At 30.1% G+C, this 25928-nt stretch overlaps 7 protein-coding genes across 15 annotated transcripts; 3 read left to right on the top strand and 4 right to left on the bottom strand.

Annotated features, from left to right (window-relative positions):
• The first annotated feature begins 737 nt into the window (after positions 1-737).
• Positions 738-3548, top strand: LOC100642255 (protein odr-4 homolog). 2 transcript variants are annotated; one of them, XM_048409604.1, is made up of 8 exons: positions 738-1055; positions 1133-1242; positions 1508-1690; positions 1780-1982; positions 2052-2403; positions 2473-2686; positions 2753-2935; positions 3017-3548. In XM_048409604.1, exons 2-8 carry the CDS (start codon positions 1147-1149, stop codon positions 3172-3174), a joined length of 1389 nt encoding a protein of 462 aa, XP_048265561.1. In that variant the 5' UTR covers positions 738-1055; positions 1133-1146; the 3' UTR covers positions 3175-3548. The 2 variants fall into 2 exon arrangements, with proteins under 2 accessions (XP_048265561.1, XP_003398574.1); XM_003398526.3 differs by lacking the exon at positions 738-1055 and having other exon boundaries at positions 1062-1242.
• Positions 3549-3630: 82 nt separating this feature from the next.
• On the bottom strand, positions 3631-11368 carry LOC100651212 (palmitoyltransferase app). Of its 3 annotated transcripts, none has more exons than XM_020865146.2 (10): positions 10408-10549; positions 9929-10244; positions 9675-9835; positions 9383-9541; positions 9171-9308; positions 8943-9097; positions 7865-7982; positions 7677-7789; positions 7477-7579; positions 3631-5286 (listed from the first exon to the last, which is right to left on the bottom strand). In XM_020865146.2, the coding sequence occupies exons 2-10, from the start codon at positions 10132-10134 to the stop codon at positions 4982-4984; spliced, it is 1458 nt and encodes a 485-aa protein (XP_020720805.1). In that variant the 5' UTR covers positions 10135-10244; positions 10408-10549; the 3' UTR covers positions 3631-4981. The 3 variants fall into 3 exon arrangements, 1 of the variants encoding a protein (XP_020720805.1); XR_007225537.1 differs by lacking the exon at positions 10408-10549 and adding an exon at positions 11288-11368 and having other exon boundaries at positions 5071-5286; positions 5955-7579; XR_007225536.1 differs by having other exon boundaries at positions 5071-5286; positions 5955-7579; positions 10408-10898.
• LOC100650089 (zinc finger protein 271) lies at positions 11261-16423 on the top strand. Of its 5 annotated transcripts, none has more exons than XM_012312386.3 (7): positions 11261-11393; positions 11477-11551; positions 13608-13849; positions 13936-14445; positions 14515-14622; positions 14714-14863; positions 14937-16423. In XM_012312386.3, the coding sequence occupies exons 2-7, from the start codon at positions 11503-11505 to the stop codon at positions 15321-15323; spliced, it is 1446 nt and encodes a 481-aa protein (XP_012167776.1). In that variant the 5' UTR covers positions 11261-11393; positions 11477-11502; the 3' UTR covers positions 15324-16423. The 5 variants fall into 5 exon arrangements, with proteins under 5 accessions (XP_012167776.1, XP_012167778.1, XP_003398554.1 ...); XM_012312388.3 differs by lacking the exon at positions 11261-11393 and adding an exon at positions 11723-12162 and having other exon boundaries at positions 11528-11642; XM_003398506.4 differs by lacking the exons at positions 11261-11393; positions 11477-11551 and adding an exon at positions 12388-12664.
• Positions 16174-18361, bottom strand: LOC100646427 (proliferating cell nuclear antigen). Its single transcript, XM_003398476.4, has 4 exons — positions 17931-18361; positions 17554-17719; positions 17331-17475; positions 16174-16925 (listed from the first exon to the last, which is right to left on the bottom strand). The coding sequence occupies exons 1-4, from the start codon at positions 18149-18151 to the stop codon at positions 16672-16674; spliced, it is 786 nt and encodes a 261-aa protein (XP_003398524.1). The 5' UTR covers positions 18152-18361; the 3' UTR covers positions 16174-16671.
• On the top strand, positions 17160-24389 carry LOC100647630 (eukaryotic translation initiation factor 4E-1A). Of its 2 annotated transcripts, none has more exons than XM_012312383.3 (4): positions 17160-17245; positions 23003-23181; positions 23272-23589; positions 23688-24389. In XM_012312383.3, exons 1-4 carry the CDS (start codon positions 17213-17215, stop codon positions 23800-23802), a joined length of 645 nt encoding a protein of 214 aa, XP_012167773.1. In that variant the 5' UTR covers positions 17160-17212; the 3' UTR covers positions 23803-24389. The 2 variants fall into 2 exon arrangements, with proteins under 2 accessions (XP_012167773.1, XP_012167774.1); XM_012312384.3 differs by lacking the exon at positions 17160-17245 and adding an exon at positions 22465-22604.
• Positions 18848-21759, bottom strand: LOC100645454. Its single transcript, XM_003398469.4, has 6 exons — positions 21606-21759; positions 20693-21361; positions 20125-20627; positions 19647-20043; positions 19188-19532; positions 18848-19039 (listed from the first exon to the last, which is right to left on the bottom strand). The coding sequence occupies exons 1-6, from the start codon at positions 21615-21617 to the stop codon at positions 18983-18985; spliced, it is 1983 nt and encodes a 660-aa protein (XP_003398517.2). The 5' UTR covers positions 21618-21759; the 3' UTR covers positions 18848-18982.
• Positions 23633-25856, bottom strand: LOC100648684 (fas-associated death domain protein). The gene is made up of 4 exons (XM_003398495.4): positions 25110-25856; positions 24847-25002; positions 24641-24771; positions 23633-24567 (listed from the first exon to the last, which is right to left on the bottom strand). Exons 1-4 carry the CDS (start codon positions 25441-25443, stop codon positions 24436-24438), a joined length of 753 nt encoding a protein of 250 aa, XP_003398543.1. The 5' UTR covers positions 25444-25856; the 3' UTR covers positions 23633-24435.
• Positions 25857-25928: the final 72 nt, after the last annotated feature.

The following is a 25928-nucleotide window of genomic DNA, read 5'->3' on the forward strand; positions in this document are numbered from 1 at the left end:
ATCCGAGATAGATAAGTATGAGAATGACAAAATCGTGCAATAATGAAATTAATGATAAGTTGCCTAAGAAGGAGAAATAAATCGTTTACTATATTTTTTTAGAGAAGAAAAGAGAATATTCACTTTCAAACAATAATGGATCAGTAGAATGGTGCAATAACTTTAATATATTTTTTACAGGCGATAATGTTTTAGATTTAAATATTAAATTTACTTTTGTCGGGATAATATTTTTGTTATAGTAAAACCTAAATATCAATTTTTTAATAATAGATCGGTGAACAGTGAATAATATTTCTGATAAAACATATGTATCTCTGATATATGTTTTACATGCATGTTCATTTACAAAAACAATAAAAATAGAAAAAACAATTGACAATTGGTAAAATGTAAAGACATGAAGACGTAACGGCTAAATTGTGTAACCCCATAACTAACCATTTTTATCTATCTTATTTTCGTTACTGACGTAAATTTATTAATTCTATGAATTTTGATATTGTTAAAGTTAAGAGGATTATATTAAGATGAACATTTCAAATTATATTAAAAATAGATGATACCTCTCATTTGGCATCTAGTAAAATAATGACAAAAAAACAGGAGGAAGATTGTGAAGATGAAACGAAAATATCAAATCTTTATTTTCTTTCAACAGCTGAGCACATCTATTTTCCAATTTTATTTCTCGAAAGATTTTCCTTAGATTTTCCTCAATTTGCCCTTCGCAATTTATCTACCGTTCAATCGCTAACCATTCTATTGAATCCTCATTGTCAGAGAATCTTAACGGTACTCTTATATATTCCAGCATTGGTTTATTAACAAATAATTCATTTTCCTCTTCTTCTCCTACCTCTCCTCCTTATAATATCATTAATTATAATTCCTACAATTTCAGTAGCGTTGGTATCTTAACCTATACTGAACCGATAATGTCGCATGTGATAATAAAATGCCATGAGAGGCTACGTAGCTTGTGTAGCCCGAGCCAGGGCCTGTGGAACACTCTTTTGAATTGCATGCATAATCTATCCTATTCTTAGTCAATGGTTTGTACGCTGTACAACCAGTGATAACACTGGTAACGTTAACATAGTAGGCTGTGATACAATTTACGTGTTTACAGAAACATCAAAAGCAATGGGCCGAACTGTATATGCAGAACAGCGTCTTCATAATTATTTGACGTCATTAGCAAAACCAGATGAATATACGATAGGACTAATTGTGGGACAGGTTCGATTTTTGTATGTTCCAATTTCACGTCATCTCTGCTCTTGTCACTTGTCCTAACATATGTATTTCTTAACAGACTCTTTTAAATCATTTCAATTAATATAAATCGTACATTTTTATAGAATTTTTGTCGTAAAATACATACAATTTTATTTAACTTATGTTCTTTTTGGAATTGTTGCTTTAGATGAAAGGTTGAAATATTGTTAAAATTTCAATGATTTCATTGTATATCATCTAACGTAAATTACGATTGATATTACAGAGTGCTGGTCAAAAAGATTATATTGTGCACTTAGCAAAAACACCACCACCCCTTGGTAAAAACGTAGTGGAAGAATCATTGCTTAGTTCCACAATAAAATCTGAACAAAATACTGCTACTGAGAACCATATTAAAGCAATAAAAGATATACCAGAGAGTTGGGTTGCAGATCATGCTAAATATGTACGTTTTTTCATTTTAAATATATCAAATAAATGTAATTAAAATTTAGAATCATAAAAAGAAAGGATCTTTAATATTGTTGTTTACAGGTTACTAGAATGTTACCTGGTGGAATGCGTGTCCTTGGAACGTTTATTGTTGGTCCAGAGGATATTTCACATAATAATAATAATGTACAAAAACTAAAATCTATTCTTACAACAATGCAAAAAAATTTATCATGTAATAAATATTTATGTGGGGATAATAATGAAGAACATCTTATCTTATCTTTAAATAGTGTTACACAAAAGTATGATATATTGTAATATATTTAACAATTACTTTTCATCATTATTTAACTTTCTATTATTTTTTTTAGATACACTTGTAAATCTATAGAAATCCGCAATGAAATATTAAAACCAGTAGATTGGAAATTTCAAGCCAAAGCAACCAAATGGCATCAACTCGAGGCATTTATTGATTTTGATCGTCTATTTCTCATTGCTGCTAATAAAGATCCAGAAACTCTTAAAAAACAACTACAAGATATTTTAAAGAGTGTGTCGGATATCATTGAATCTTCCCTTATTGTTATTGAAGGGGAAGTTCGATCCCCAGGTGATAGATTAGAGCTAATTAGTAAAAACAAGAAAGATGAAAGAAATTGTAGAAATAATGAAAAAAATAATAATGACCGATCAATTCAAATTAATTTATATATTCCATGTGTAAGTACTTGTCTTTAATAATATATAGTAATATAAATAAATATAACAGTTTATCTTGTGAATTATTAGCATGAAAAGAATCTTAACTCAGATGTGAGGATAACACCATGCAATGTATCTATACGTTTGATTGGACAATTAGTAAGTAGAACTTTCGTCCATCAAAAAGCAAATGTCGAAGAAGCTAACGCTGCAATAAAGCAAGACATAATAAGGTCATTAGCAAGTAGATTAGAAATGCATTGGGATAGTTTGATTGAAGAAGAAAATGGATCTCCAGAAGGTATCTATTTCACCATATAAGAAATTAAATAGTTGTACAAAATTGTTCATTTCATTACTTTTTCAGAAAATATAACATTACATGAACCTCCAAGAAGAGTATTAATAGCATTGCCTGAAAGTAAAGTAACATTGTCAGACTACCTATTTCCTGGTGAGGGACCTCAAGAAGCTCTTTTATCGTTGCAAGAACTCCTAGACTTAGAGGTTCAGGAAAGTAATGTTCAAAAAGACATTGAATTCGAAGCTGGTAAGTATTACATGCTTGATTGAAAGATTATATGTATTTATATATATGTATGTATACTAACATAAAATTTTTTTTTAACAGACCCTACAGAATTCTATTCTCAAAATAAAATTGATGTGAAAACTGTTGATCTTAATACAGATTCATCTGGGAACTATGAAACAAAAATATACATTGCAAGTTTCAGTATTGCAGTTTTAATCGTAATTCTTGCTATTATAATACAAAAGCTTTATTAATATTTATAAAAGAACGAATTTATATTTTACTATAATATGTAAAATATAATATATGTACATTTTTTTAACACAAATCATCGTGATGTTGGGAGTACAAAAAAAAAACGATAATAAATAAAAACAGCATTTGCTTTAACATGATGATGATATATTTATGCATATAGACTTCATCGGTCGCATTGTCTGCAAATTATTGTGTAAAAGTATTAAATTATTAACCTACATTATAAGTTATGTATAATTGAAAATATCTATGAAAAATAACACCGTATCAATAATTTTATTCCAATATTTTGTGTCATAATTAAATATTTTTGTAAAGATATACATACAATTAATGTAAAACAACTGAATAAAGATACTTTTACCTATTATCTGTAGTATTTAATTTCTGCACTTTGAGGAATATTAATCATTATCTATGTGCATCATCATCATCTTATACCTGCTAAAGAATTTTGAAGTAGGTTTAATATGATATAACATATTGGTATATTTTTAACTTATAGTACATTATCTTATCATAATAACATCTACACAGTATATACATATGATATTATACACGCACATATGTACAAAAAAGATACTCTCAAAATCAATATAATGGCAATCAGTATAAGATAAAATGACAACTAGTAAAATCGTTTCTTTTTTCATTAATTCATTGTATAAATAATTTCTATTTTCTGATTACATCAAATTAAATAATGACATGCAATGGCGACGCATAAATTATTTATAAATGAGGCAGTGATATTCCTATTTTGAAAATGCTTGGTACAATTCACTTTGTTTTATAACAAATTGTTCAAATGCTTGCAAAACTATGCTAATATATATGAAAATTCCTATATTTACAAAATTCTCTTTACACTGTACATAGCAAATTGAATAAAAGGGATAATTATGAAAAAGTTTACCAATGTAGAAAAGTAAAATTAAATAATACTTCATACTTTTAGTAGCAGTTAGTTTGTAATAAAGTTAAGATTATAATTTTTAAGAATTGTAGTTTTTCTGATTTTTAGTAGTATTCGCTTAAATGCATATAAACATTTTCTAATAATACAATTTGCACACATATTAACTACTACACTTTTTCTCAGTGCTTTCAATTCAATATTTGATGATAAATTTTTATTTGACGAAGATTTCGAAATGTACATATTACTGCAGTTAAAAATGAAATTTGTTACTCCAATACAGTGAAGTTGGAGTTTATATTAACAGAAAAATAGATATAAATTTATATTAAGACATGATTAAGCAGTACATTTTCCTTAACTCACATATCATCTGCTTATGTATAACAGTAAGAGTATCATAATATGTTAAATCACCACATTTTATATATAGATATACGTATATTGTAGGTAGGGAATATTTTCATTTACTAATTTCATATAATGAAAAAAGAAAGATGTAAATGGCTGGAATGAAGTTAACAATGCTAAATGTAATGAATAAATAGTGCAGATCAAAAACAGAGACATATTACATCAGCAAGCTATTCCTTTATTAAATTAATTAAAATTTAAATAAATTCGTCATAAACCAAATAATAATTCTACTCTTTTACTCTTGCATGGATTTTGTGCATCTACATATTGTAAGCTATACAATAATTATTAAATTTGTAAGATGGTACAACATACACGTACAGGTACAATCTGAAAAAGGTAAAGTTCGACCTGCACTATTCTTCGATAAGCGTCGAAAACTTTAAAAGTCTATGATCCAACTAGATAAAAACTTAATCTATAATCTAACTAGATAAAATCTAACTAGATAAAATAGATTCAGTTATTTATACTGCTCCCATTTTTATAAGTCCTGCCTGACTGCCTCTACCGACACTTGCGTCTTCCAGCGAATCTAAGTCTAAAGCAGACTCTATCATGGTAGTATCTTGTAATAATCTAAGTCTAGATGCAGACAAAGGTGTTGTTACAGTTACCGAAGGTATAGAGGACGTATCTAACGTGGATGAAACCACAACACTTTGACGGGAAGGCAGCGGAGCGATTTCATCAATATCAATTGGAGCTATATTAAGTGATGCTAGTGGTACTTCATTGGTAACAAGTTGACTCACGCTGTTTGTAGTACTACCTAAAAACAAATGTTAATAACAATAAAATGTACAAAATTATTTAAATATATATACAGGTCATATACAATATACAAAAAATATTAGAATTTCAATAATTGCCATTGAAGTCCAATAATAAGCTGTTATAAACGCTCATTAGCAACATAAATTATATAATGCAACTCATTGCAAAAGTGCAGTACTGACTGTGTAATTTTGTTGCATAAATGAATAAGATAAATAAAAACTAAACTGCAATAAAGAAAATATCCCAGGCAGTAAGGTGACATATTAATGTTTTTCCTATGTGTACATATTGATTAAAACCAAAAATCATAGTAATAAATAACTTACATGATCATTGCTGTATAATATACAACAATTTTGATATTACACATATGATCATAAATCTATAAAATATCCCTTACATATGTGAAACTGTGTGCATATTTATTTATACATATACTTATATACATATTTTCACAATCCCAGTGCCCGTAATAAGAACTAATTAATTAGTCACAATCCATAAACCCTTAAATTGATATAACATTTTGAAATTAGTCTCCAATAATGTGGGACGTATATATTGTGTTTAAAGTGTTTATTAACAACTATTAATAAATATCAATTCATTCATATTAAACATACACACAATGACGAGTGAAATAAAGCAAAATTAACTTACCAAACGGTATGCTCTGAGCCCTCGATAACAGGACGTAATTTTTAAACAACAAAGAAATACAATTTATTGAATCATGTAAAAAGTGCGGCTAAACGGTAAAAAACTTAAATTTATCTTATATACTTGATGATGGTTCAAATATGTATATTCAAATTAATCTTTGTTTGACGTTAAAGATTAACATTGTAAAATTGACTTTGAATTAAATATATCATATACCATTTGTTTATAATATACTCTATAATGTAAAAACAAATAATTTTAATTATCCGCGTATTTTTAAAAAGTATATCATTATAAAGTATTAAAAGTTGTAATGAAACTAATATTTCAGTCCCATTCTCAGTCAGGCTATATAACATTATAACAAGAATATTAATTTCTCCTTTCTCTTTTTTTAAAAAAAATATCTATATGTCCAATACCAAATTGAACAGTCAAAAAATAAATAAATCTCTGTTGTTAACAATCAAATTCAACTAGAATGTTCTTTGTTTATAAAGATCTATATACGTTATAATATGAGAAAACATGAACAATCATCATAATAATGATTACTTTTGTTATTATTATAAATGTCATTTTAGATATTATTACCTTCACTAATATTTATATATACATCAAAACTTTATTTATATAAGCTTTTATTAATAATAAAGGATAGAATTAGAACTTATATTATTTTGATTTTAATATACTAAAAAATTTGTTAACAAGTATATTATAGCCATTTAATTTTCCTCAATAGATGGAGTAATATTATTTAAGAAACATAGAGAAAGAAAATTATCTTATAAAGAACATTAAATATCATCATTATCGCTTATTGAGCTCATGATAAATCTCTGATTTAAAAGATCTTCTTCAGTGCTATCATTTGGACATAAAGAATTTTCTACATAAGAAAAAGCATTAGTTAAAGGTCCTGAACCAAATCTGTTAACTGCAAGTCCTATTGCATTTTGACCAATAATTGGCATTCCTCCTGCCCCTAATATTCGTGACATTACAACAGTTGGCAAGAGGTTCTTTGATATTGGATATTTTAATCCGTGAACAGTGCATCTCAAGTTATTATACTTAAGAGTATGCTGAGATTGAGAAATTCGTATTGGATCTTCAGAATAGCATTGTGGAAATTTCTGGAGATCAGTGTAAATGGTTTTGTCATCAATTTTATATCGTATAGGATCCTCAGAATATCTTTGTGGATATTTTTGAAGATCAATACTATATTTTTGATCACCGACACATTGATCATATATCAAATTATTATCTGAACATCTATGATACTCTTCCCTACACCTATGAGAATATTTATGTAAATTTTCCTCACACCTACATGGATATTTTTGAAAATCTGGGTTTGTTATTTCTGTATCATACTTTACATGTTTCATAGGTTCCTGAAAACAATGTTGCCGAGGATATGCCGGAGCATAAATGTCATTAATATATCGACGTGGATATTTTGGAAGATCTTCAGGATAATGAGCGGTATGCCTTAGAAGACTCAACTCACCGTTTATTGATTCAATTTGTGGTGAATGCTGACCAGAAACGAGATTGTTCATGGAACCTGTGAGATCTGGGCTGGGATTTGTTTGAACAGTTGTACCATTAGACTGCAATGATAAGAAAAGAAAAACGATATATATAATAATATATTATACAATACGATATATATATAAAATACAAGGAAATTAATAAATATTTCAATACCTGTGGTTGTACGATTTTCACTGTACCATATGTTTTATTATTAGTAATTACATTGTCACCACTAACTCTTTCTTGCTCTGCACGATATTCGGGTGTTACTATACCTCTTCGATCTATAAAAATCGATATAGGTAAATAACATCTCCAAAAATTAAAATGGGAATACTACAAATTTGAAAGTGAATTACCAATTAAACTAGGTGGTGCTGGTCCACATAATACATAGAAACAATTTCCACATATATTTCCTTGACTATATAAATTAAAACTTTCTTGTCCTGTTTTAATTGAAAATGACCCCTTTATCTATAAAAATGATTCAAATTATTTTAAATTGTTTAATAATTTCAAACACATAATTATTAACCAGTTAACAGCGCTTCACGTGTATACACGCCAAACAAAAACTTTACTTCGGTGCGTTTAATGTATACTCGTCGTGTAAAATAAAAAATTACCATTTATTATAAAAACTCCAAATTTTAGTGAGAAGAAATAAAAATATCATTTAGTGGTATGTTTACTTTATATTGCCAGTAAAACTGCTATGCATTGCAGAAAAATTAGATTATTTTCTTTGGTATATCGGTTATTCCCGAATTGTATATTATGTAATAAAAATACTAAGGAAAATATTTCTCTATCTTATAGACATTATGTGCTTTTTTATCTAGAAGTATTATATAAAAAAGATAACACCAAACTAAGTCGATTAAATTTTTTAATCAAATGTGTTGAACAAATTATTGAAGAACATGCAATTCAACAAACACAAACTTCGAAACTTGGTCAACCAACTATGAGTCGAACTACAAAACCTACACATCTCATCAAAAAATATTTCCCTAATTTTTACCAGTTACCAAAAGTAAATCCACTTCGAAAACCTGCCATCTGTTCAAAAAATGGAATTCGTAATGTGTTATGGTACTGGTGTTCGATTTGTAAAGTGCTACTTTGTGCGATACCCTATTTCGAAAAGTACCACAATAGAAAGACCAACTGAATTTCTTATATTTTTTCGTAATTTTTCTTTTTTGAAATATTTTATGGCAATAATTTTTTCAACAATGAATTTGTTAATTTTTCGAATAATAATATAAGCCATCATTGTTTTACTTTAATTTTGTTGTAAAACTTACAATAGGAGCATCTGCTCTGCGTTTGATGTGTATACTCGTCATCGCTTGATTTTATTTATCTATCCCATGAGAGATTTCTAAAACTAAATTCCACAGCTAACTGGCTAAAATTAATAATGCTTACATCCTCGTTAGTTGTCTGATTGCTAGTAGTTAAATATGTATGAAAACCAGCGAGACCAAGAATACTCCATACAGAGAAAAAACATATAACTGCTACAACAACACTTCCAGGAGATATCCTTACTGCGTCTAAAAATGGTCTAACGTCTTTTGTGACTATAATTAAATAAATAAAAAATTAAACCATCTAATTTTTTTATCTTTCATTTGCTTTAATTAATACACTTACGCATTACTAAATGTGTAACAGCACATACAAATATAAAAACACAAAGAAATGCCAAGGACACAATAAAGGCATAAAAATATCTGTAATTTCTTCTGCCAACACAATTCCCCACCCACGGACAATGATGATCAAACCTCTCTAAAAATATAATTACATATTTCTAGATTTTCATAAAAGTAATTTTTATAATAAATCATGATAAGTATACATACCTACACAATTGTCACATAAGCTGCAATGTGAAGCTCTTGGTGGTCTGAATATTTTACAAGTAAAACAATATTTCAACTTTACTGGTTGCCCTTTGACTAATACCTCTTTTGTTCGAGGTGGTGGTCTGTACATTTTAGAATTACCATTGTTTGGTACCTCTTTACCCAATATGTAAAAGACAAATTTTTTAATTGTAATAAAATTAATCAATGTAAACTTGAATATAACTTTACAATATACTAAAACATAAAACCAATCAAAATTATTTCTAAGAAATATATTTGTGTGTACCAATTTGTTTTTCAATATAGGCAGCTTCATCGAGTGTTGCTCTTGGAATAACTCCAGGATCACTAAAGCTTGTTCTAAACAAAGCAGACATTACAAAAATAAATAACAGACCACCAATAACTGGTATAGCAGGTGTTATATGAACTGCTAAGAATGGACAACTAGAAAAAAATACATAAAACTGTTAGAACAATTTTTTGATATATATGATTTCGTTTTATATGTGATTTCTAATTTAAAAATAATAATCTTACTCAAAAGCAAAAAATAATCCACTTGTTCCAGCAATGAGGCACACAGTCACATAAAATACTCCAGTTTGTGGTGCCATCATTACTCTGCCATCACAGCAAAATCGATTTCTGCCTGGGAAAAGTTCCCATTTTCGTGTTATGTGCGGCATTTTGCAAATGTAAGCAAATTGCTTCATGCACTCCTCATATGTACAAATATATAACATCCAATTTGTAAGAGATAATTCATTAGGATTGTGTAGTGGTTATTTAATGTCATCATATGAGTGTTCGAACAATCATATTTCATCTTGATCTACTGCTGTTTCTCAATGAACTGTAACACATTTTATAGATAACTGCACTGATTCATATGGATTTTTTGATTTTATCTAATCTTTATAAAGATTAATCACAAATGTGTAAGTTTAAAACATTAATGTTGTGCGCTTTCACACACATTGTTATTTTGTATAAATAAAACATTTTAAAATCCCTACCATAGACATACAAAATGCTATTATGCTGTTTAGTACTTGTAAAGGACCGTGTTTCTTGTCAACGTAACCTAATTGTTTCATTCGCAGAAAACACAATGACACTCATATTTCATAAAAATTCTCGTTCTAAACAGATTAAACGGTATCGTTTACTTTCTTCCGCATTCTATAAACAGCCATGAACTCACTTTCGAGACAGTATCGCTACTGTCTCACGGAGACCACCGACTTCAAGAACACTCACTGCAGGGTCATAGCCAAAGAAAATTCAGAAGCGAAAATTCATTTGTAAACTAGGTCACTTCTGACTGTGACATATAAACACTTGTACACTCTCGATATAGCCTTTAATGCCGCGACGAGCATTACATTTTTGGAAGCCGTGGTATTGTTTTAGTTAATCGACCTCACTTTGATGACAATAACGTATGTATGTATTTACGGGAAAGGATTGTTGGCCGTCGTGCTTGCTCGAGATTATCCGTGCTTCCCTCTAACGGAGTATGCAGAAGCGCCACGTGATCTTATTGCCACGTGACCTAGTACAGAAACCGATTTCGATTTCAAGTGCAACGCTTTTAGCGAGAAATCGATAATAAAAGAAAATCGCGATTTTAAAAGCGCGAGAACGCATAAAAATCGCAATACCACTTTAAACACTCTACATATTACTATCAGAGTTTGTACGAAGGAGTAGATCTTCTAGAAAATAATACAAAATAAATTTTTAACTCTAATAATATAAGTTTCTAATGGTGATTGAAATACACCGAAGAAATAACCATGTACACGTAAATTAATTATGCACATAGAGAACTGTAGTTCGAACTATGAGATTGATTATTTAATGGGAGGAAGGTGTGTAACTTATCGCTCTTACTGCAAAATGGGTCGTCGACGCAATGCAGTACGTTGTCACATATACATGCACACTTTCAAACGGAATCTTGAAAATCGAAGAATCTCACTGTGAACGCCATCTTCAGGTATGTTCAGCAACAAAGCAGCAGCGATTCTAAAAATTTTACTGCATATATGTATAAACTAACCCCGCAATATTGCCTCATAGATCTATAGATCCAGCATTTCAGGTTAATGAACTATTTACAAAGAGATTCGAGCGAACATCGCTGCATTTTATTCGGTAATATTTACATTACTATAGTATTGAATAACAACCTACATTTTTAAGAAAAATCGATCGTTAAACAATATAATAACATAGTGTATAATAGGTAAGCTGCGTTTAATAACGTATATGTCTCTTACTATCGTATCCGAGCAAGAACCCCATCTGAATTTAAATTTTTTGTAGAAAAAAAGGTCATCTAACTCAACAAACGAAGATATGTTTTTGCATTGAACGAATTCAGCAACAACAAAAATTGCACTCGTCTAATTCCACGTTACACTCACCCGAACTCTAGAGTTTTATCGCCGCGTCGTAAAATCATTACGCAAATTTGAAAAAATCAATATACAACGCATCGCTAGGGGCGACAACAGACTTTTTGATCTTACGTTTTTAACGTGATCGGTGCACTCTGAGTTGCAACGCAGCATTAAGCATTAACCGAATATAATAAAAGGATCGTGTGACAAGAAGTGACGTGAAGGATAGAGGGATATCAACAGGCAATGGAGTCAATATTGGGGCGTCGTGGATGAAGCAAACCAAGTGATATCGTGGTATCCGGCGTCGCTGACGAAAAGGATCGTGAAGGGTCGCGTTTAGTCGCGTCTATACGGCTTAAGGTAGTAGCTGACGAGGTGGTTTCAGGGTGGGAGGTGGAACAGAGGATAGGATATGGAGCAGGGTGTGAGGAAAGGGGTCGGGTGCGGCGGGGTGCACGGGTCTGAATCGTGGAGCGGGCGGATGGACGGACGGACGCAAACGCTGAAATCAGCTCGGGCGATCGATGCGATAAATGGATGCGTGCGATTGGTAGCCGGGAAAATCGATGATGAACAGGGGGCACCCTACCTAGCCGCGAAAGCGAGCACGGCTGCACCGCCGGAGAGGATGGAGCAAAGACCGAAATATCGATTTTTAGGCCCCTACGCGGCGGTTCGATGCTCATATCTGCCCCGTGTCCCGTATCCGCGCGAAGCGCCTTTCAAAACACCAACGACGCGTGCGAGATACACTGTGTGGTGCCGCAGATCTCGAGGATTATCGTGTTACAATTAAAATAAGAAAAACGGGAGAGAGGTGAAGCCGAGTGACGCGTTGCGAAGTTCTGGGCGATGTCGTCAGGTAACCACGTTGACAACGTAACGACGCGCTGTAAAACGTTTCGCAGCCGAGATTTTTAGTTCTTTGCGGTTCGACGTTCGTGCGACGAGCGGCAATATCATGCAACCGTTTACGCGCTGAGCAATCAATGATCCTCGCTATGGAAACGATCTAAGATCGTTGATTTTCGAGTGCGACAACGACGTTTCGTCCCGCGTAAGATTATTTTTTCCAAAGACATTATGTACAACGTGCACACGATCGTTGAACGAACGTTAACGAGGATTCAGATAAGGGTGTGAATGTGGGGTGCTGAAGAGAGTGCGTAATTATTTCATAATCATCGATGCTCCGTTCTCCGTTCGAATCTGTTTAATATTGTATTGAAATCGAGCCAACCTGCATCATAAGTAATCAAAGGAATTTTCCTCGTGATGTTTTTTTCTGTGATTTTAGTAACGGAAACGTATATATTGGAAAACATTCGACGCCGCGATCCGAGTTCGATAAAAAGAAAAGAAATTTGCAAATGAAGTGTCTTCGACAATTATATTCAAATATAATATTAGTAATCTGATAATCGATAATAATCATCATGAAATGACGATTATTTGTTTACTATTGAAATGATATACAATTATTAAAGGAACAATAATATACGAGATACTACTTTTCTTAGTATCTAATAGTACTTTTGCAAGATTATTAGAATTATTAAGCTCCGTTGAAACAGATCGTTATCTTTTTGTATTTCCAAATGTCTATTAATCTTTTATTGTGTATTATTTTATAAATTCCTTTTTTAGAAATGCACGATACAAGAATTATACGAATATAAACGAAACGCGGTCGACGCAACAGGCTTAACAAATACAACAATGGAATATGTGTATTACTACATAGATATCGTTCTCTAACAAAATCTGTAACAGAATGTTTTTTTTTCTGTTTGTTAATGATACAGAAAACATGGCCATCGTTCCTTCGGAGAATTATCAACTTAAATGGCACAGTTATGGCGCGCATCTGCACAGCTCTGTCGCGACGTTACTCCATTCAGAATCCTTCGCAGATGTCTTGTTAGCAACGTCCTGTGGCCGGCACGTGGCGGCTCATCGATTTGTCCTTGCCGCTTGTTCGTCGTATCTCAGTCACATTTTTCAAACATGTCATTTCGGTGCAAATACGAACGCTCCAATAATTGTGGTTCGTATATCTTTCCTTATTCCATTACTGATCTGTTAATATATAAATCATACGAGATAAGTCAATAGTGTAACATTATATTGCAGGTATTACCAACAGAAATTGGATATCGCACATTAAAAATTCTGATTCAATACATGTACAGCGGTGAAGCTACCGTGACAAATGATCAATTAGAAGGTGTATTAAAAGCAGGTGATATACTGCGTGTACGCGGTTTATGGAGATCCAACAGCGGAAGTAAAAAGGAGAATGTACAATCGAATAGCCAGAAGGTGGATCGAGACAAACGGGAGCAGCCACCTTTAACCGGTCAAATTCAAAAAATCAAATTGGTTCAACCAAGTACAGAGAAAATTGTCGAAAATGCGCAACAGACGCCAATGCAAAATGACGTTCAGAAACCTACCTCAGAGAGAAAAAGTACTGAGAAAATCGAGGAGAAGATTAGCGAACCAGAATCGAAAGTTTTGGAGGAAAATAAAAATATCGAACAGAGTAAGAATAACGAAAATCTGGAGACCAATGGGAAAAAAAGAAGAATTACTAACAGCGATGTGGAATCTAACAAATCTAAAAGCGAAGATGGTGAAAACGTAAGATGATATTATCTAATAGAATTTATCATATCGAATAAAATATTTTCATTTCATTACATGTTTTAGACCGAATTGAACCTGGATCTTTTAGTGAAAGATGAACCAATTTGGGAAGAAGCTATGGATGATCCATCGGATTCATTAACGATAGATCATGAGATCGATATAAAACCGGTGCGTAGTATTTTGAAAGCATTCTCTTGAATAAAAGATGTGCAAAAAGTTTCCTTTAGTAAAAAAAATTATATAATACAAATCATTATAGGAAATCGTACATAGCGCAGATGAAGAGGAAGAATACACCCCGTTAACATGCGACATGTGCAGTCAAACATTTCACCAGCCATCGGATTGGGTAAGACACATTGAATTGACACACGCTGATATAGCCGAAGGTAGGAGAAGAAGGAGAAAGGTAAGAATAACAAAATATCACTTAATATCTTGGATGTTGAATAAAATTATCATCGTATGCATTATTTTTACAGGGCGAGGTGGATGACGACAGCAAGGATTTTCCACCTTTAAAATGTGATCTTTGTGGTGACATGTACATAACGCCTCAAGAATGGGTACGCCATATACAGACAGAACATACAGAAGAGCAGTTAGCTGTGATGAATAACTCGGCGCCTCCTAAACAAAGAAAGCTTCAAAGTCACCAAAAATTGTGCAACATTTGTAAAAAAGAATTTCCAAGCCATGCATCCATGGTAATTCACCAAAGAACGCATACAGGGGAAAGGCCTTTTCTTTGTTCCTATTGTCAAAAAGGCTTTAACGTAAAAAGTAATTTACTAAGGCATTTAAGGACATTGCATGACAAGTATGTACATCCCAGCTTATATGGGAGTAATGGCAACACGAATGCTTAAGCCCTTACATAATTTTTCAATTGTACATGTTCTTTTACTTGTTGATACTTCATTCATAGAGTAAATGTCACGTGACATCTCATACTTTTTAAAATTATATTTATAGACTGAAAGAACAGTATATGCATGGATAATCTCGCATAAGCATGTCAAATTGGTCCAAATAATTAAATGTTATCGATGCGCGTGGCATCTTCTTTGAAAATGAGCAGATATTAACAGCTTGATTAGTTTTATTACAATTTAGATGAGTAACTTCAGTATTCTCTTTTTCCATTAAATTCAATAATTATACGTGAGTGTAATTTACTAATGTGAATGTGTCTTGATCATTTTATTATGTACAAAAATAATGGCTTTAATTTTAAGTGCGAAGCTATTATGTTAAGAACACAAAAGCAATACCAGGGCTTTAAAACCAAAGAGGCTGATTACTATTGCCAAAGTGTCATGTTTCGTTGCTACTTAAATTCATTTCTTGAACATAGAACAGGATATGAAAAATATTTATTTTGATTAAAAGTTTCATTTAAATGCGTAAGAATAAGGATTAACGATATACAAGTCTTCGCAGTATGTGCGTGTGAAATAATTCATAGTATAAATCAACATCTATTGATTAATATATAATTATTTAGTAACTATACGAGATCCAAATTATGTAAGATTTAACTGTATACTTCTAGGCTATTCCATCCACGGTAGCCCACTTACTCCCTCAGCTCGTAAACTAATCATGTATTTTTATATTAAACTAGCTTATACACAAAAGGTATAAGAAATAAGATAATTAAAAATAAGTGAAAAATTTAAACTTTAATTAGGCTAGGATGTAAGAAGTAACACATAATTCAAAATTTATCAAATGTTTTGGAAATATATTGAGTTCTTACATGTAAAAAACGCAATATTATCAAAATATTGTCACAGTTTATCAAACGGTAACAATATGAATCTTATAAGAATGACACCACATTACCATGTTAATCATGATCGTGTCACTCTATTATGAATCTAAGTGTCAATTCTACGTTACGCTAACACTGTGACGAGCCAAATGACTTTTAAATGTAAAATTTAAATATATGACCTTCAAAGTATTTTTAATTATCCTTAATCGTTCCTCAATAATGAATATTAAAATATATCTTTTTTTTATCTAAGCAATAATATCATTCTGTTTTTAGTAAAATCTCGAAATATACTTAATCTTTAATAATATGATAAATACATGAACAAGAAAATCAAAATACATGAAATTAAAGCAGTGCTATAATACATTATATTTATAATGTTATTGACTTATACACTAAAAAAGATGCTTAAAAGTTTGAAAGTGTATAAAAATTTAATTTTCTTCATCATCATCAATTTTTGGTGCCAAATAATATCTAATATGTCCAATATCTCCAATTTTGTATTCACATACTAGGGGCACATCATTAGACATTGATAGTTGTACTTGTGCACATAAAGGCCCAGCCTTTATGAAACAATTAAGGTAACGACATGAAAATGTTAGTTTGACTGGTTCTTGCATATTGACAACTACTGCTTCTTCTTCATTATCTGCATCTGCTGTTTGTGCTAACTTAACAGTGGCTGAAAAAAGTAATTTACATGAGTGCAACTGTAATTTATAACAATATTCATTGTACAGATTTATTTCTACATTGTGCAATATATATTTTTCATAATTCATTTGTATTTTAATGAATTTTACTACAGGAAGGATTATCTCCTTTAAATATACAAATATAAGCAAACATATACATAAATACATGTATGGTCTATTCTTCATAATAGTAAAGGTCAAGCAAACAAATACTTTTCAGGTCATTTAATTTCAGGCAGTTGCTATATAACTTTTGAATAGTGTTAACTACAAGATGTTACAGACACGCAATGCTTATATAATTAATGTAAGTATTATATAATTAACATACAAAAATAAGTTAGTATAATCCTTCCTATCATTTCGTTTTATTACGTAAAAAAATGATATACCTTGTCCATAATCTCCAGAAGCACTGAACTTTATACCCTCCTTAGAACATGCAAAAGTTATGGATTCTCCAAATTGACTTAAATCTCTACAGATACGTGAAAATTCTTGAGATGGCATTTTTACGACACATGAATATGAGGTATCCTGTGATAATTAATAAATTCTATAATTTTATTCTTTAAAAGAAAAATTTTATATATATTAATGTATATAGAATCTTACAGGAATACCAAGATGTTCCTGATCCATATTTATAAGTTTCATTTCATATTCTGCAAGCTTTTCTTTATTTGGTGATTCAAATATAAATGTAATATTTTCTGGATTATCCAATGCTCGCAATGTCACTGTATCTTCTGAACCAGCACATCGTAGAATTTTGGACATGCTAAAACCATTATATTAATTTTCATTTACTATTTGAAATTGATGTAATTCCACTTTGTTATATATACATGAACATAAAACATTTTGTCTTTACAAAAAGGTAGGAATTACAGGTACTTCTTTTGTTTAAAACTATCTACTCTTTATTTTATTATGGAAAAAAGAGAAAAGCCATAACCTTTGTAAATATTACATTGAAATTAACATCTTACCATGCAATACTCATGCCCATTGATAAATTTCTATCGCATCTATATTTATCAAAGCCATCGCTTCTAAGATTAAGAGAAACTAAGGAGACATGAGCATTATCCATAGCTTGTACTTGAATACCAGAATCAGAACATTCAAAGGTGGCTTCGGTTAAAAGATCTTTTATTGCATCTAACACCTTCTTCAAAACCGCACTCTGTACCAAACGTGCCTCAAACATTTTTGCTATTTTGCTCGACTTTTAATTCGCACAACTGATGAATGTAATAAATATCGACAATTAAAATAGTAACTACACCGGCAACGATACCCGCGCTTTCTTACCGGTCGACTGATAGGAAGTAGATGGCATTTGTGTGTACCGGAAATACATTTAATTTTCAAATTATAATTCTCTCGCAAAATATTATTTTATACTTGCTTCACTTAATTTGAATTTATTAAAACATTTCTATTGTAATATAAATTGCAATCTGTTTATTTTACATAAAAAAACACTCCTCTTATATGTTATCTATTTGTTATATATCAAAATTTTGATTTGGAAGTATAAGTTGCAATTATAGAAATCGCAATGCAAATTATAAAAGAAAACAAGAATTTCCAGTTTATGTACTAAATATTAGTTTTTTAATACGAGTTGCTCGTAAAGAAAAATATAAATTAATTAAAACTATAAGGGTTTTCAGTACTCATAAAATAAAGTTCAAAGAATTTTAAGGTTCATACTAACTAATCCTAGAGAATTAAAAAATGTTTTTAAGAAAAAATAGATCTAACTAAAAATACAGAAAATAATTTTAATAATATTCACAATTGTTTACATAAAGAATATTCTAAGCAAATGTAAGCGTAAAAATCTATAAGGTAAAAACATATCAGTACAAAAGTATTTAAATATAACTCAGTTACTAACATTATACTTAAATAAATGCAGTCTCACTCGTTACATTCATCTCACTTCTGAACTAGAATTATGTACACATTCTGCATGATATCAACCTCTTTTTAAAATTAAATATTAATCGGTATGAGAGTTCAGTTTAACGAATTAAAAACCGATGTCACCAGTCATGTTCTCTAATTCACTGAACATTTGGTCAAGATGCTGAAACAAAAAACACGGAAATTAATATACACTCAAAAATTTATTATATATTTTTAATATATACTATAATTACAATAAACGTAAAATACTATTATAAACATGCTTAATCCGAAATGATATACATAGTGATTAAATATGTTTTACATACATCAGATGGTTCGTTAACTTCTGCAATTTCTCGTTTATTATTTAACGATAAATTTCTACTTTCATCTATATCTTCCTCCTCATCTTCATAATCGTCTTCGTTATCATCATCATTATCATCTGAATCGTCTTCTTCTTCTTCCTCTTCTTCTTCATCGTCATCATCGTCATCATCTATATCATCGTCTATATCATCATCAGAGCGAATATTACATTCCATTTCTTCATAATCTGCTGGCTCTTCCTTAATTTCTGTAAGCATTATTGTTTCTGGAACCGATTCTCTTTCTGTTGAACAAGGTGGAGGAGCTTCAGATGCTGAAGGTATTTGAGGTGGTTGACTAGTCTAAAAGGAAGGTTAATTTTTAGTCCACCCTATCTAGTTTTGGTATTATTTTTATTATTATTTCATTTTTCTCATCATTTCCTTGATATACAGAATGTATATAAGTATATTTACCCATGGTTGTTGTTGTTGTGCTGATTTGGCTGATGCAATTGAAGTTGGTGTAGAGGAAGAAGATGATTGCAAATCTGCATTTTGTTCTTGGACCTGAGATGACGTCTTATTTTGCATTTTACTAGAATTATCTTGTATTCTATTTCCTACATCAGTTTCTAGTTTTGCCTCACTTTTTTCGGTATGATTAGCTTTCTGTTCTTTCTTTATTTGTGAATTACTATTTGGTTCTTCTTTAACCCTTTTAACATTAGGTTTAGGTTCTCCAGGAAGACAAGTATTACCACGCTGTCTTCTAAATCTAACAATAATACTTCTGGTATCCCACATTAAATCATGTGCTTGTTTATAAGCAGATATGGATTCATCCACACTATTGTACCTTATAAAAGCATACCTATAGAACAAAACAAAATATATACAATATTATAGAAAGATATATATGATTATTACATATTTTGTGAAATAAATAACTTACCGTGTATTTCTCATTTTTTGTGCATACCCTACATCTACTCGAGCAGCTGTTGGAAACTTACTCTTTACTTCATTAACATTAACAGATTCTGGTAAATTTCCTATGTATAATGTATATGGATCTATTTCTTCAGGCATGGGATTATCTTCATCCCTTAGGGATTTTCTTTCAACTTTCAAATGACCTACTCCAAAGGGTATTTTTTCCAACTCCTTTATTGCCTCATCAATATCAACACTTTCTGCCATCTGTATAAAACAATATCTAGGACCACTGGGACTCTGAAAATGAATATTCTGTATACCAGGATGAAATTCCCTCACAATATCTTTATTTAAATCAGGATCTGGGAATTTGATTATTAAACTCTGAGCTTTGACTGTTTTATTATATTCGTTTTCAATTTTCAAAGCTCTTTCTGCATCTTCTCTATTCCATGGTCGACTAGGATAACTTTGGGACATAGGTTTTCTTTGTTTATTCTTTTTAACAACAACTTCTTCCTAAAATAAATAATGAATAATTAAGTAAAATAAATACATTTGTTACAAATCTTATTGTATCTTACCAGAACAACTTTAGCATCCTGATCTGAAGTTTCTTCTCCATGTCTATTTGTCAAAATCCCTGGTGGTATAGGAGGCAAAGGATGATTAGGAAGAGGCATGTGATTCATAATTGTATCACCTGTAGAGGCAGTGTAATTATTTCTTTGCCATTCCAAACCAAGGTTATTACTCAATGTTGCACCAAAATATGCTGCTTGATCAAACTGACCCTGAGTTTGTCCGAAACGTGGAAGTCTTCTATTTTTACGATGAAAATTATTTCTTTGAACATACATATTACTTTTATTGTGTGTAAACCTTTCTCGTCTCATGTAATTACCTCTGAGAGGCATTTCTCTTTGAAATGAATTTGCAGTTATATCACGTGGGGGTGGAGGAGGTAAAGGAGATGTTTGAGGTGTTATCCATTGCCATGGTGCAGGAGGATGTGTCCATGCCTGTATAGGTGTAACTTGAGAAGGCACTGGTCCAAATACATGTGGAGGTGGTGGAACTCCACTAGAAGGAGGAGGCATGGGAGGTAATGGTGGTTGTCCTGGTAAAGGTTGTGTGACAGTTGAAGGAGATGAAGATGATGAAGTATAAGCAGGATATGAACCATCATATCCAAAATTGATACATTCTTGTTTAACAAAAGATCTCTTTGCTTCTCCATTTTCTTCAGTTATCTGAAAAGTGAACAATTATGAATTAAAAATGGGAAGATGTATACAAATTCTGTTATCATAAAAAATTTAGTATCATAATATTATCGGTACTGTAACATTAGGTCAATTTGTTATATACATAAAAATATTCTATAAAACCGCTGTCAAACTAACCTTACTTAAAAATACTATTTATGGAGTAAATATAGATTATTAATATTATCATTACTGTAAAATTACGAGAAATAAAAAAATAAATTATTACCGAGCGTTTCATACTGAAGATAGAACTGTTGGTAATCTTGAGAAAAAATGTCGTTCCCTAAATTATAATATAAATACATTGTACGACATAACGACAACCGCCAGTGTCAAGCCACTGGATATTGAAGTGTATCTCAGGGATACCAACCTTTATTTCAAATTCTTTATGTTAAATAAATAGAGTAACCAACATTACTTATTATAATTATTACGGTATAATAAATAATCTATTTCTGCTTTTTCTACATATACATAACGTGTTGAATATATATTGAACAAAATTTTGCTTTTGCTCATATTAATTTACCCCAAACTACTGTGTACGTATTTTTTATATTGTTTTAGTATAATTTTTTTTAAATATCTATAATACATATTACAAAATTAGATATAGCTTTTTATAGGTGTATTATATATATAATTTGCTTTACATATAATACTTTATTTAAAATGCCTTTGTAACAAAAATCGCAATGTTATAAATCAATCATGGATTTACTGATATGTATTTCTGATATACTTTTAGGACATCTGTTAACAGAAGAAAATCTAAAATGTCATAAAAGGAAAAAAAAACAATTGCATAATTAAGAAAAAAACAGAGAATGAAACAAATGCAACCGATGTCATTATATCGGATAAAATGATACGTTACATTAAAAAAATTCCCGCGGTATTGAAATAATATTGGTTCAACATCAAAACGAGGAAAGTGTTAAAAAAAGATTAAATATAGAATCATATTTCTCGATTGTTTTTTTTTATAATATTGTAATATAATAGTACTGATGATCGTTTTATTCTTCACCTAATCATCTTATTTAAATTTTATTGCGGCAGTCCTCCGATGTGCCGATGCAATTTCACGTTTCTATCTTAGGGAAAGGAAATTTCGTGTAAAAATTTTGCCGACAGATGCCCTTGCTATTAGTTCACCGAGCGAGCATATTGTGCATGTAGTGTATGTGACATGGCTACTAGTAATACAGAAGAAATTGAGGTATTTTTCCCAACATTTTTGCAATATTACGTGCATTGTAAAAATAACACGATAATACTTTCGAGTCTATTTACAATTCATACGCTGGGGAAAAAATTGAAATATTTTTTTTATGACAGCGTGGTCACTTCATTGCCTCTTACTCTTACCCCTCCCATCTGCTCCTAAGCATGGTGAAAACTGTCTGTCTAACGAGCTTAAAAAAGACATATTGTATTACTGATATTAAAATCATTTTTAATATTATTTTAATTAATTTCATTCGTACGCTACATGGAATTCAATTCTTAGTATTTTACATTATATAAAATAAAAGAAATCAATACAAAAAATATTAGAAAGTAAAATTAGATAGAAAACTAACTAAATTTGAAATTATGATTTGTAATTATTTGCAGGAAGTTGAAAGGAAGGAACCAGAAGTAGTAAATTTCGATGAATTCCCGCCGGAGGTTTTAATTAAACATCCACTTCAACATACATGGACTCTTTGGTATTATGAACCAGACAGAAATAAAACATGGGAAGAAAGTCAAAGAAAAATTACAAGCTTTGATACCGTTGAAGATTTTTGGAGGTAAATTTGGTATCAAAATCCAGTAATTCTTGATTATTTATTATTCTTATATATATTTTTAAATTAATAATACTTATATTTTAACAACAGTTTATACAATCATATAAAGGCAGCATCAGAATTAAGACAAGGTTGTGACTATAGTATGTTCAAACAAGGAATCAGACCCATGTGGGAAGATAATGCTAATAAACGTGGTGGAAGGTGGCTTATAAATGTAGATAAAAAGCAAAGAAGTACAGATCTAGATCGCATGTGGCTAGAAACAATTTTATGTATGATTGGTGAGGCATTTAATGGACATTCAGATGATATTTGTGGGGCTGTTGTAAACATAAGGCCAAAAGGAGATAAAATTGGTGTGTGGACCGCAAATGGCCATAATGAAGATAGCGCTCTAGGAATTGGGTAAATAATATATATTTGTACTGTATATGTATAACATATAATATATATGTAAAAATATTTATTGGCAAAAAATCTAATTACTTCATTTCTCTTTACAGACGCAAATTAAAAGAAAGATTAAAAATTGCATCAAAAGTTACTATATACTACCAAATACATAAAGATGTTATAGTTAAAGCAGGGAGTCAAACAAAACATGCCTATCTTACTTAGATCCCATTAATATCATGTTATTATCACTATTCATTAAAATTTTCTCAAATAACATTACACATATATTATTAATATGGATATTATGCAAAATTTAGATTATTAAACCAAATAAATAAAAGAAAAATTTAATGAAGAATGTTTAAAATCTACATTTTTATCATAACTAAATATTTTCTTAGTAAAATCTCTGATCAGTAGCTAATAAATATGTATATTGGGATAGATGTATATTATTGATATAAAATTTATATCAGTATAATGTATAATTTAAAAATAGATTATAAAAAATATGGGCTGCTGTATTTTTTAAGATATAGCATACATCAATTACAGTTAATATGCTAACATTTAATTGAATAATTTTTCTATGTACATCTTCAATGTTACTTATACGAACAACAAAGACTGCTGTAACAAGATTTTTTAAAAAACCTACATACTAGGTTGCCTTTTGTAAGTGGTGATCCAAAATACAGCAACCTATCTCACTTTAAGATAGCATAGTAATATTTAATAATATTCTCTTAATTATTTGAAAAATTATTATGTCCAAGTTTTTCTTACAAATATATCAAAAACATAAATTACTTTTTATGTATGTTACTTTTTTTATTTTTAATTTCCTTTAAATCATTAATTATTCGATTCTAATATTAGTTTCTCAACAATTTCCTTCAGATCCCTGCGTCTTGCTTTCTCTAGAGCATGTATTAAATTTATTTTCCAATTATTGTTACTATACTGAGTCATATATAATTTCAAAGCCTAAAAATTATTTATGTTACTTTTATGTAAAGAATTTTATGTGAAATAAATCCATATTATAATTATATCTTACTTCGTAACTCTGTTCTTTCAAGTGAAAAGGATGTTTATGTTGAATTATATCAATTTGGTATTCAGGAACTTGCAAATATCTGAGGGTATCTCTCCAAGAGCGACCAATTCTTTCACTTATGCGTGATAATACTTAAAAAATATTTTTCACATTAATTTTATGGATAAATAAAAATATATGTATTGAGAAGAATAAATTATTCTTACTCATTTGTTGTAACATAGCTTCCTGTGTAGGATGACTGCTTCTAAGATCTTTGTACTGTAATGTTGATTGATTTTCCACATCATCAAGTACTTTTATTTGTGATGATCTGTTTTCAGTTACATATGATATTTTACATTTATCCTCATCTTTATTCTCTGTTATGTATTGAAAAAGTTATTTAGCATAATTAAAAGTGTCTTATACTAAGACAAAAATGCAGAAACTGGACTAAAACAGATAATAAATGTTAAAACTATCTTACCATTTGATACCTGATACATATTACGTGATAAAGGATGTTGCATGTTTTGAATATAAATTTGATAATTATTTAATTTGCTTCGTATTTGAAAATCATCTAAAAAATTATTTGATATATATAGAAGTGGTTCCACATTATAATAACTTAGAACATCACGTTTTTCCAATGTATTCAATAATGTTGATAAATCTTTAATTTGACTCAGTTTGCGATTTGAATCTATAGATTGCTTATAGTATTCCTTAAGTATATTTAATGCAATTTTATTAACATGGCCCTCAGCAGCTGATAAGAATTCTTTACGTAGACATATGTACTCTTGTTCCATTTTCATACTGATTACAGGAATCCCCTTTGTCAATTGAGAAACTTTTTGGTCACTGTTTAATGTTTTTCTCAATAATTTAGAAGTATCAAATGATCATCTCAACATTTTTATATAATTTAATTTCACATTCCTTTAATGAATATTTCTTTACATAGTTTCATTAACTTAAGTATAACAAATTTTGTAGTAATATTAGGAAATATAACAACAATAGATATAGATTTTATTCAATATGTAGTTGGTAAGTAGTATAACTGTTATTTTAAAGTTTTATATAAAATTGAATGTTTAAATATTTAAAGAAGAACAATTGTTAACATTATTTAAGAACAACTGTAAACAATTAAAAACGGGAATGGATGACAACAAAATATCTGATAATTTACTTTGTTTATCTTTAATCATATGATTAAGCAATCAGGCACTGCCAACATGGTTTTAGGGATTGTTTACATGAAAAAATATGCTATATTTATTTGATATTTAAACAA

Source organism: Bombus terrestris, chromosome 10 (assembly GCF_910591885.1).
Source record: "Bombus terrestris chromosome 10, iyBomTerr1.2, whole genome shotgun sequence".
Taxonomy (NCBI): Eukaryota; Metazoa; Arthropoda; class Insecta; order Hymenoptera; family Apidae; genus Bombus; species Bombus terrestris.

What these genes read in the sequence shown, in the direction of transcription:
- LOC100642255 (XM_048409604.1), top strand. Translation starts at nt 1,147, where the DNA reads ATGGGCCGAACTGTATATGCAGAACAGCGTCTTCATAATTATTTGACG. An exon ending in AGAAAATGGATCTCCAGAAG is followed by an intron (nt 2,687 to 2,752) that starts GTATCTATTTCA and finishes TTACTTTTTCAG; the next exon opens with AAAATATAACATTACATGAA. An exon ending in AGACATTGAATTCGAAGCTG is followed by an intron (nt 2,936 to 3,016) that starts GTAAGTATTACA and finishes TTTTTTTAACAG; the next exon opens with ACCCTACAGAATTCTATTCT.
- LOC100647630 (XM_012312383.3), top strand. Translation starts at nt 17,213, where the DNA reads ATGTTACAGACACGCAATGCTTATATAATTAAT. An exon ending in ACCGTTGAAGATTTTTGGAG is followed by an intron (nt 23,182 to 23,271) that starts GTAAATTTGGTA and finishes TTTTAACAACAG; the next exon opens with TTTATACAATCATATAAAGG. An exon ending in GATAGCGCTCTAGGAATTGG is followed by an intron (nt 23,590 to 23,687) that starts GTAAATAATATA and finishes TTCTCTTTACAG; the next exon opens with ACGCAAATTAAAAGAAAGAT.
- LOC100645454 (XM_003398469.4), bottom strand. An exon ending in AGGATGCTAAAGTTGTTCTG is followed by an intron (nt 20,628 to 20,692) that starts GTAAGATACAAT and finishes TATTTATTTTAG; the next exon opens with GAAGAAGTTGTTGTTAAAAA. An exon ending in CAAAAAATGAGAAATACACG is followed by an intron (nt 20,044 to 20,124) that starts GTAAGTTATTTA and finishes TTTGTTCTATAG; the next exon opens with GTATGCTTTTATAAGGTACA.
- LOC100646427 (XM_003398476.4), bottom strand. Translation starts at nt 18,151, where the DNA reads ATGTTTGAGGCACGTTTGGTACAGAGTGCGGTTTTGAAGAAGGTGTTA. An exon ending in AGGAACATCTTGGTATTCCT is followed by an intron (nt 17,476 to 17,553) that starts GTAAGATTCTAT and finishes TAATTATCACAG; the next exon opens with GATACCTCATATTCATGTGT. An exon ending in TTCTGGAGATTATGGACAAG is followed by an intron (nt 16,926 to 17,330) that starts GTATATCATTTT and finishes TACTTTTTTCAG; the next exon opens with CCACTGTTAAGTTAGCACAA.
- LOC100650089 (XM_012312386.3), top strand. Translation starts at nt 11,503, where the DNA reads ATGAACTATTTACAAAGAGATTCGAGCGAACATCGCTGCATTTTATTC. An exon ending in CGAACGCTCCAATAATTGTG is followed by an intron (nt 13,850 to 13,935) that starts GTTCGTATATCT and finishes ATTATATTGCAG; the next exon opens with GTATTACCAACAGAAATTGG. An exon ending in AAAGCGAAGATGGTGAAAAC is followed by an intron (nt 14,446 to 14,514) that starts GTAAGATGATAT and finishes TACATGTTTTAG; the next exon opens with ACCGAATTGAACCTGGATCT.
- LOC100648684 (XM_003398495.4), bottom strand. Translation starts at nt 25,443, where the DNA reads ATGAAAATGGAACAAGAGTACATATGTCTACGTAAAGAATTCTTATCA. An exon ending in TATGTATCAGGTATCAAATG is followed by an intron (nt 25,003 to 25,109) that starts GTAAGATAGTTT and finishes AATACATAACAG; the next exon opens with AGAATAAAGATGAGGATAAA. An exon ending in AGCTATGTTACAACAAATGA is followed by an intron (nt 24,772 to 24,846) that starts GTAAGAATAATT and finishes ATATTTTTTAAG; the next exon opens with TATTATCACGCATAAGTGAA.
- LOC100651212 (XM_020865146.2), bottom strand. Translation starts at nt 10,134, where the DNA reads ATGTTATATATTTGTACATATGAGGAGTGCATGAAGCAATTTGCTTAC. An exon ending in CTATATTGAAAAACAAATTG is followed by an intron (nt 9,542 to 9,674) that starts GTACACACAAAT and finishes TATTGGGTAAAG; the next exon opens with AGGTACCAAACAATGGTAAT. An exon ending in AGCACCACCTAGTTTAATTG is followed by an intron (nt 7,790 to 7,864) that starts GTAATTCACTTT and finishes CGATTTTTATAG; the next exon opens with ATCGAAGAGGTATAGTAACA.